Source organism: Equus quagga, chromosome 11 (genome assembly GCF_021613505.1).
Source record: "Equus quagga isolate Etosha38 chromosome 11, UCLA_HA_Equagga_1.0, whole genome shotgun sequence".
NCBI lineage: Eukaryota > Metazoa > Chordata > Mammalia > Perissodactyla > Equidae > Equus > Equus quagga.
Genome location: NC_060277.1, coordinates 62,903,087 through 62,913,643, shown reverse-complemented (window position 1 = coordinate 62,913,643; position 10,557 = coordinate 62,903,087). Strand labels below are relative to the sequence as shown.

Genomic DNA, 10,557 nt, shown 5'->3' with positions numbered 1-10,557 from the left:
ATGATGATGGTGGTGATGGTGTTGGTGGTGATGATGATGGTGGTGGTGATGATGATTACTATCGTTATTATCTGAACATTGCAGGAAATGCGTACACACACAGGGCAGGGAAGGAGGATCCACATCCTTGTCACGCCTGTCTCCTCTACACACTTCTCTCCTTCTTAGCTCACCCTCAGCTATCTCACTAAAATAAATAGTGTCCTAACAGATGAAGCAGTGCCCAACAGCCGTTGTCCCCAATGCATAATAGATAGACACTGTGAATTTGCCTTATTTTGAAATTGCCCAACACAAGGTCAGTAATGGGTTCTCCAAGATCAGTTTCCTTTGCTTCTGGAATTAAATAAATTTAACCTGGAATTCCCTGATGCTTTCCTACTCCAGTCTAAGAACATACCCATAGAAGATATTCTCAAGAAGGTGGTCAAAAAACAGCCTGGGCAAAATCTGAGCTGGTAACATTTAAAATCATGTACCCATCCAAGGAGAAAATTGCACTTAATTATTGACAAGGTAATCGAGGCTGGCATATTGGTTCAGAAGCCACACCAGCTGTGACACTTCTTCTCCCCCATCCTCCTCTCCCCTCGTCTGCCTTTCCTCCTCCCCCCTCTTTGCCTGTCTGTGCTCCTCTTCCCAGTAACTTCTCCAAAAGTGAGTATGCTTCAGTCTTCTTGCAGGTGGGTATTTTCATGTCTCTGTCAGATTGGTCAAGTGGAATTGCATATCCAATTAGGGAAAAGTGTGGCAGTTCCAAGAGAAATTACTCTGCTATTTTTTACATATATAAGATATTACTTTTTAAAAATTTTTTCCATTACTGTTGCAATTGGCTCACTAAGCCTTGGGTTATCTGGGCCCAGGGACACGTACCACCGGGGACACTCCACCACCCTGTACCTCCAGCCCTTTGTCCACCTCCACACTCCCTAGCCAGGTGTTCCTGCCACTTCCTTCCCTTCCCTACAGTATAGGCACCAACAGTGGGCTGGGCCGGGGCAGGAAATAGCTAGAAGCAGCAGATCAGTTAGCAAGGACTTGGGAGCCCACCACATTAGCGCTCCAGGTACTCAAGGCACTGAACAAATGCTAGAGTCTCAGAGCCACAGGAGCTTCCCATGTAACACGCTTTATAGAGGAGCTTAAGGTCTAAGGTGAAAACACAGAAATATAAAAAACTGTAAAAAGTGATGAGTGGCTTGCACTTCTGAAGGCAGCAGACTCTAATCTGCCATTGCAGGAGAAGCTTGGAGTGAGCCGGGCAGGATTTTAATAACACATGGCATTTGGGGGCAGAGGCTGGAAAAGAGCATGACCACAGGGGACCACAGAATGGGCCACCTGCCTGGAATGAAAGGGGCAAGGTGGAGAAGTATGGAGAAAGGCTGAGAGTACTCGTTTAGCACAGAGCTAGCCAATGAGCTCCTTAAAACGTATCACCTGCAGGGAGAGTGTGATTTTTTTTTTTTTTAATACTTCGACGCAAAGCCCTGGCCTGGATGGGAGGATATAGAGGCAGAACCTTCTGTACTCACCAACTTCTAGCCTTTAACGAAAAATATATCACTCTTAAGATGTCCAGTCAAACCGCGAACATCAGACGAGAACACACTGCTTGTGCAGATAACAGGACTGATCATTTGAAATCAGGGCTGGCCTGTGATATAGAGAAATAAAACCTATACATATGTCTACAAGATAAAGCAGAAAGTGAGTTCCACCAGAGAGGTGCAATTAAAGGCTGCAGAGGCTGGAAAGAGAAATCGAGGGGCAGCGGTGGGTCATGAAATTGGTATAGGGCTGTCATCCAGTGACAAGGATGCTTAATTGGCTACAAGGTGTCCTGAAGAGTGGACATTCGAGTGGTGCCATCTAGCTCCATGCTACTCAACCTGTGGACCAGCAGCGTCAGCATCCCCTGGAAACTTGTTAGAAATGCAGGCTCTCAGATCCACCCAAGCCCTGCTCCTACAGAATCTGCGTTTTCACAAGATCCCCAGTGATTCGTATGCACCACGAAGCTGGAGGTGTGCTGCTCTGGCACAGAATTCTCAACCATGGCTGCACATTAGAATTACCCGGGCAATTCTGAAATGTAGTAATGCACAAATGCAAAGTCTCCACCCCCATAGATTCTGATTTCATTGGTCTAGGCAGGACATGGGCGTTGGGGTTTTTTAAAAAACCTCTATGTGGTTCCACTGTTAGTCAAACTTTGAGAACCAGAGCTGAGAGGGAGACTATCAAGCAGGGAGAACATCCCTGAGGACCATGGAGCTTGGGTTTACATTAAGACCGACAAGATCGAGCCGGGCTGATCCAGGTCAGTGGCTGCAGGGGCAGGTCCTCTCCACAGCAAGTGGGCAGAGGGGAACAGAGGACTCAGGCTCACCGGAGAGGGGGAGAGGGTCAGTCTGCAGCTTTGATTGGGGACAACTGGGCAGAGCAGGCAGGAGTAGAAATCCAGGCATTGACTGGACCCCAGTGGTTCTTGAACTTTAGCCTGCATCAGGATCACCTGGAGGGCTTGTTAAACCTCGCCTTGTTGGTCCCACTCCCAGAATTTCTGATTTGGCCAATCTGAGATGAGGCTAAGAATCTGCGTGGGAATTTGGTGGGACCCAGGGATACAAGCTGGGGGATGGTGGACAAGTCACTTATATCTTCTTGGCCCTAATTTCCTTACTGGGAAAATGTTTGGTCCAGGTCATGGTTTCCTCACCTTTGGCACCATTGATGCCTGGGGCTTGATAATTCCTTCTTGCGAGCATCGGCCCTGCGTGTTGTGAGGCGTGGAGCAGCACCCCTGGCCTCTGCCCGCTAAATGCCAGCACAACCTCCTCCCTAGTTGTGACGACAAGAATGTCTCCAGACATTGTCGTGTCCCCTGAGGAGAGCAGGTGCAAAATCACCTCCCGCTGAGAACACTGGTTTCAACATAGCTTTCCATTTTTGTTGGTTTTCTTTAATGGGCAGCAAAAGCACCTTTTCTTATTTCGTGGAAACCAGTGTCTCTCAATTATAACAAATGTGATTATTTTCAGAGCAAAACAAATCACTCTGGGAGTGTATACATTTGATGAGGAGCTGTGAGTGGCTGGCACAGCGCTCCTTTGGCAGCAGGTGGTTTGGGGAAGTGGCTAAAAGTAAGTGCTTTGGCACCAGATTGCCTGGTTTTTAACTCGCGTTGCCCCACTTAGCAACTGTTAGACATCTGGCAAGTTTCCCTTTTTCTTTTAACTTTTTATTTTGAACCAGTTTTAGATTTACAGGAAACTTGCAAAAACAGTATAGAGAGTTCCCACACATCCCTCCGCTCGCCTCCCCTAAGGGCAACATCTTAACTAACTGCAATCGACCGTCTTAACTGCCTTCTGCCTCAGTTTCCTCTTCCAAAAATCTACTCATTTCATACAGCTGTTGAGAGGACTGAATGGGATAATTCATGCAAAATACTCAGAATAGTGCCTGGTACTTATCAAGTGCTCAATAAATGTCAGTTATTATTTTGTTGTTATTCCTTGTGGCTTTAAAATATCCCCAAACGGTGAGTCTTTAGTGGAGAAACAAACCCCCATGAGCGAGGAGTGTGGCAGCCTTAGGTATCAGTCTGTGCCCGCCTGTGTGTGCACCTTGCAGTTTAATCCACACGACCCCAGTCCACCTGCTTCTCCCACTGGCATACTGAAGGACTCCTGGACTTTTCCAGGCCCTGGACTGTGTCAGGACCTCCTGGACACCGACCATGGTTACACTCTAATGTCTTGTTCCATGGACCTCAGTTGCTGTGAAGGTGGTGAGGAAATGCCAGGCAGGCGGGCTCCTGCCCTGTCCAACCCAGGCTACCAGCACCCGTTATTAGCGCTGATGCTGCCATGTTAACTGCATCCTCGCGTCTGTTCAACACTCTCCCTCAAGGGCCCCTTATAGAATTTTACACAAAAGCACAGATGCCGCCAATCCTACGGCGCATCAGAAATTCTCGCTGAGCCTGAGGTTTCTGGTCCTTGATGTTGCAGGAGGGAATGCTGAGTCAGAACGAACAGCAGAAGGGGGCCTGGGCTCTCGCCCTAGCCTTCACCCAGAGGTAACAGAGCAATTTGTAAATGGTAATTGAACCCCCCTCACCACCCCATAGCAAGGTGAGAGCTCGTGTATTTTATAGATGAGAAGACTGGGGCCGAAGGGGAGAACACAGCCTCTCTGACACACATAACCTGCAGGGCGACAAGGGTGGTGAGGGGCTCCGTGGCCGAGCTGTGCTATGAGTGCCTGGGAAGCAGCAGAGCTGGCGCTGTCTGACCAGCATGCTGGGTGCTGGAGACCACCTGCCAGAATGGTATTGCTATTCTGCATGTAGGAAGAAGTTTCCGTCTCAAACTAATTGCTGCAAGCTCAAATGCATTCAGTCATTAGAGCTGCACTCTGGGAAAGGAGATGAATCCTAATGGTAGAACCGGCATGCAGTCTGGCCAGCACTGCCCTGCCAGGCACTGGAGAGAGGCCTGCCCGGTGGTCTGCGGTCCAGCTGCCTCTCTTCTCTGTCTCTGCCCCTCTCTTACTTTTGGTCCAGCAGCCTCTCTCTCTCTGTGTCTCTGTCTTTGTGTCTCTCTCCTAAATGCTTCAGTTCTCTGTGTCTGCCTCTCTCTGTCGCTCTGTCTCTCTCTTGTTTATGGTCCAGCTGTCTTCTGCCTTTCTCATATATGCTCCAGCTGTCTCTGTCTCTCTATATCTCACTCTCTGGTACATCGTCCAGCTGTCTCTCTGTCTCTCTCTCTCATGTATGTTCCAGCTGTCTCTCTTTCTCTCTCTTACACAGCCCCTCCAGCCCCCCGCAGCCCCATCTCCATGGAATCCCTGGCTGTTCTAAACACCCAGAACATCGCCGGCATGCTTGGGGCTCATTCTAACCTTGTGCTGGCCCCAGCTTTCAGGCTTTCTTTCAAGAACCCCGAGAGGCGGGAAATACCCAGAGGCATTCTGCGGGCCGCCCAAACAAGTGGACCCCTTTTTGTCTTCCCTCCTTCTGCTGTTGATCATTTTTGTATATCTTTCCAAAGCACCAGGTGTGAAAATAAATGGGTGACTTTCATTTCTGTCTCTCCTCCCACCTACAACACTGATCTAGAACGTAGATCTGACCAGGTCAAACTGCAGTTGACCACATTTAAGAAAAAGTCTCATCTCTTTGAAAAGGCACCAATAACCCCGGGGTCCAGCCCCAGCCTGCCTTTGCCACTGTGGCTCTTTTCCCTCCTCCATGGACGAGAGACTCCTCCCGAACAGGGTCGCCTGTGCTGACACAGTCTGTTCTAGAGGTGTAGTCTGGGGGCGGCTATGAGGGGTTAAACCAAGACTGAGGCCACAACTGCCATGATGATGTCACATTAACGATCTCCATGTTAGCTGCTATTTTAAGCATTTTCTGTATGTGAAGCTTTTTACCGACCTTCTTTCATTTAATCCTCAGAAGAAGCCCGGGAGAGAGGGGCTGATGTTCTCTCCATCATGCAGTGCCTGAGAGCCCGGGCTCCAGATTCCATTTGCCTGGGCTCCACCGCTTAGTAGCTGTGTAACTTTGGGCAAAGCACTCCGCCTCTTAGGGCTTCCATTTCATTGTAGAAAAAGTGGGGATGATGGCATTCAAGTGCCCCCTCAAAGGATGGTGGTGAGGCCCAAATGAGTTAATACATAAAAAGTGCTCAGAACAGTGTCCAGTATGTGGTCAGTGCCCATACATTTTTAACTGTTACTACAGAAGGAACCAACGTTCAGAGAGAGTTAAACACCTGTTTGGTGTTCGCTCCCAACCTCTTAGCCACCGTGTTATAAATATGGCCATGAACAGCCAGACTGCTTTTATACGTGCACCCAGTGCCCAGCCGTAAAAGGTCTGGGTGCAGTCACTGTGCATGTCCTTCAGGGAAAGGGGCCACAGAAGAAGTGTTTGTGTTGTGTGGAACCATGAGCTCTCCCCGGCCGTGGCTACCACCCCACCAGTGAAAGGCACTGGAGGTATTTTCCACTGACTTGTTTGCCAGGTAAAAAGCATTCAAGATGCAATTCGAGATAAGAAGCAGCGGTTCAACTTCCTTGGGGAGGAGATCAGCCTGAATCCTTCTGTGGGAATCTTCATCACCATGAACCCAGGCTACGCGGGCCGCACGGAGCTGCCTGAGAACCTCAAGGCTCTGTTCAGGTGAGCTTAGCTCTGCTCCTTGTGACGGCCCATAGAGAAGTTTCTTGTATTTCTTCTGAATGTGTATGACATATATGTTAGAGGAAACTTGGAACTTACGGAAAAGTAGATTTGAAAAAGCCACCTGTAATGCCATCACCAGTAAAATTATTTTTTGCTTAATTGTTCTTCGTTTATGCATATTTTAAAGTCACACGTTTATAGTCTACATTTGTGGTCTACACACTGTTTTGTTTGTTTTTTCATTTCATAGTCTATCATAATCCTATCAGCATAGTTTCTTCTTTTGTAAGATATTCTCAATAAATCTCATTTGGTGACTGCATTTTATTGTATCAAGTGTATAGTCCACAGTGTAATTAACTAGTCCCCCATAGTTAAATATTAAGACTGTTTCTAACGTTTAAGATACATTTATGCATAATGCTGTAATACACATCTGTGTACATAAGTCTTTTTTTCTGTATGCATGATTATTTTTTTTTGGCCAGCTTCCCAGAAGTGCAATCACTGAGTTAACAGGGAGGAACATTTTTAAGGCTCTTGATGCATGTTGTCAAATTGCTCTCTAAAAAGAGTGATGCCAAATTACCTTTCTAGTAGCGATGCTTGAGGGCACCTCCTTTATTTTACCTTTGCCACTGGTGGATATTGCCATGCTTTCAAATCATCTTCATTTTGACAAGAAAACACAAATGCATTTCCTAGCAAGGGGCTGGAGTCTCTGGAAAGAGAAGTCAGCCCAACAAGGGGAACGCTGAAAGATGCCTCCTGGCTTCTGATTTTCTGCCTACTGAACTGTTGCTTCAGGGAGATAGACTGTGGGAGCTATGACAAAGCTGTTGGTCTCGTCTCCAGACCAAGAGACCCAGTGCTCTCTGTCTGGGGACATGAAAGCCTAGGAGACCACTGGAAAGCTCCCTGTGTCCTTACGTTCCTCACTGTTAAACTGCTCCAGGACGGCAAATTCCTGTATCACGGGAGTGGTGTGGGTGTCTCCTCCTTCAGTCAGGTCCTCACTTTAACCAAGAGCTTGTTGGAATGTCAACAGGTAGTGTAATCTGGGGCCACAGAATACTGTATTGTTTTCTATTTGTTTACACAAAATGTTTATTAAATAAACCTTATGTTACAAATGATAATGGAGGCGGGTTATCACCCTGATAAGAATTATTCTTTACATTTTTTTCCCTAAATTTAAAGGGAACATATATCCATGGGGAAAAAAATGGGAGGAGAAAAACATTTATAAAACAATAAATACAAATATCTAGTTTTACATTTAATTCTCGCAAAAATCATATGAGGTGGATACTGTTGGAATCCACCTTGTACAGTGAGAAAACAGATGGAGTCAGCAAATTGCCTAGGGTAGTAACCCAAGTTACTAGGGTTAGCTAGTAGCCCAATAGAAAGCTGCAGGGCTGAGTTTGAACCCAGGCAGTCTGCCTCCGGACTCTCTGCTTCTCCCCATCCCAGTCCTGTCATCCAGACATAGTCAATGTGACCACTTGGCATTCTTCTCTCCAATAGTGTGTGGGCAGGGTATTCCTTTTTCAAACTTGGGATCAGACCCTATTTAGTTTAGTATCCTGCCTTCATTAGTTAATTTTTTCTCATGTCATTAAATGGTTTTTCTTCTACAGCATTATTTTTCATGGCCACATTGCATTCTATTGTACAAATGCATTTTTCACCTTATTTCAGGTTGCACAATAACTATGAGAATCTAATATTTGGTTGCTTCTTTGAATTTGAATGTAATGTAAAATAATTTAAAGGAAAAACATACTTGAATGAAATGTTTCTGAAAATTTTGTATCAGTGTAGGGAAAATGCCATTAAAGAAATGTAACAACCTTAGGCTCCTATTACATACCTAATAAGTTAATCTTAAAATCATATGTTTCTAGAACCAGAGGAAAAAATCACAGTAAGTCCTTACATCTAGACATAAATCCCCTTCTATATTCTCATATATGCCATTTCGTGAAAAGATGGGTTAGGCATCTACTTTAGACCTCAGCGTTAGATATTTACATTGGTTTGCGAGTAAGTGCAGAAAAAGCCCTGAACAGCTAGGCTTGGGAAGATACAAGTCTTGAGGAGGAGGAATAGAGAGATTCTCCATTTCTTGTAGACACCAAAAGAGACTCAATTCCTCTCCCTTAGCCTCTAATGTGTTCTAGACAACTTGCTTTACTAATCTGTGCTTTGTGCAAGGCGCACTGGACTCAAGTGACAAGACTTGAGTTGTAGCCCCAGCTCTGCCCCTGTCTGCTAACACCACGTATCCCCTTGGGTGGGAGAGCTCACTTCCTTTGTCTTTAGTTAGGTCATCTTTAAATTTTGAAAGCCTTAGATGAAATCATTGCTGAGGTCTAAGTTTTACACTCACAGATGCCTCTGTCCGTGATCTCAGCCAGTGTCTCTTGCTGACAAGCTCCCCTTCGACTGTGTGGTTGGGAAACTGCCTCACCCCTCTTTCTCCCTGTACACAGGCCTTGTGCAATGGTCGTTCCAGACTTCGAGTTGATCTGTGAAATCATGCTGGTGGCGGAAGGATTCATCGAAGCCCGGTTGTTAGCCAGAAAGTTTATTACCCTTTACCAGCTGTGCAAAGAGCTTCTCTCCAAACAGGTACACTCCTTAGTTAGACTGGACGACCAATTGTGTGATTACCCCGGCTCTGGATGGGCTCTGGGGCTAAGGTATTAGGGAAATCCATTAGAGCTTTCTTACAGAAAGCCCCTGTGACCATAAACGTATTGAAGCGCTGAGCACTTCTACAATAAAGATTTGTGTCCTCTTTTATAGCCTAGCATTTAAAAAAAATTATTTGACCAGAGAACTCTGTTTTTTAATAGAATATTTAGCAACACCTCATAGATCAGCGGTATACCATTAGAAACCCTGCCACAGCTAACGAGAACTCTTAGAGGGAATGGTCTTTACCTGAAGGGACATGAGATAGGGACAGGGTTGGGGAGAGAGATAGGCATTAAGGAGCCCCTTGCATGTCATTGCTACTTGTCCTTAAATGTGGCTTCTGCCTAGGGCAGTTCCCTCACAGGAATAGCACCTTAAAACATGGCTGAGAATCTCCAAGGTTTATGCCTTGGATGAAGAATTTCTTTGGGGGCAAGGACAGCCAATCCAGCTACCCTAGGCTGTTTCCAATGAATTTCTCTTCCCTTTGGGGTTCTCTTACTTGGATCACCTCTGCTGCCATGATACGGGTTCTCTCAGCCCTGCGAAATCTGTTGAAGACAGGTTTTAAAAACCCTCTCCTGTTTCTTCATACTCCCCAGGCCCCTTTCTCATTGTATCCTCTCTCTAGGTTCTCTACCACTCTTTACTTCCAGGCCAGTGACTTACTTTCAGGACTCTATCCCAGACCTCTCCTTTGAACTCTAATCCTGTGTATTCAGTAGTCTACACCCATGCTCCCCTTGAGTATCTAAAATGTTCCTTCAGCTCAGCTTCTAAAGCTCATCTTCATGCCAGGCCCCACCCCAAGCCCACTTCTCCTACGTTCTTTGCTTCAGTACGCAGAACCATTTACTCACTCGTTAATTCTGGAAGCCTGGGAGTTATCCGTGACACTTTCTTCTTCCTCAGCCTTCCATCTAATCATTAAGGAACTGTTCTTCATTCTACCCTCTGGATATTTCTCAGCTACAGCTCATTTGCTTTCCATACTTGCTGCTACCACTTTGGTTCCAAGCACCCATATCTCTTGCTTAAACTATTGGAACCCCCTCTCTGACTAGTTTCTCCACCTCTACTCTGGTTCCTCTACTCCATTCTTTAGCCACTAGCTAGAGCGATCATTTAAAAATGCTCCTCACTCCTCTTGGGATAAAGACTGATATCCTTAACACTCTCTGTGAAAGACTGTGGGAGTCTATCTCCTGCCTCCTTCCACCACTTGGTTCATAGTCCTCTTCATATTGTGCTGTGCTGCACCTACGCTGGTCTTCTTTGACTTCATTGTGCAATGAAGACAAAGGACATGATGGCTGTACCCAGGCTAAGGATCAGACTCGCTGAGCAAACAATATTAAAGAAGACCTGAGGGAGTAGAATTCAGTCAAGCACAGATGAAAAAGAAGTGCAGTCCAGGTCAGAAGGAAAAGGATGTCCACACGTTCAGGGGAGGGAAGACACTCAATTTCAGGCATCGCCGCCATAGCCACCGTCTTCACTGCACACTGAATTGCCCTTTGTGGCATGTATCACAGCTCTAATTAAACAACAATCTGCTGTGAAGCAAGTAGCAGAGCTGGGACTTGAACCTAGGTCTGTCTGAGTTCAGACTCTGCACTCTGAACCTCACGCTGCACCACTTACCC

At 46.2% G+C, this 10,557-nt stretch overlaps 1 protein-coding gene across 11 annotated transcripts in view; it reads left to right on the top strand.

Moving 5' to 3' along the window:
• DNAH9 (dynein axonemal heavy chain 9) overlaps positions 1-10,557 on the top strand; it is a 324,423-nt gene that overhangs the window by 112,484 nt on the left and 201,382 nt on the right. For all 11 annotated transcript variants that reach the window (XR_006890674.1, XM_046676357.1, XM_046676358.1 and 8 more), the window contains 2 exons: positions 6,045-6,202; positions 8,704-8,842. Coding sequence is in view for 10 of the 11 variants with exons in the window: in XM_046676357.1 (XP_046532313.1) it covers positions 6,045-6,202; positions 8,704-8,842 (297 nt within the window). In the remaining variant the exon portion in view is untranslated. The remainder of the gene's footprint in view (positions 1-6,044; positions 6,203-8,703; positions 8,843-10,557) is intronic.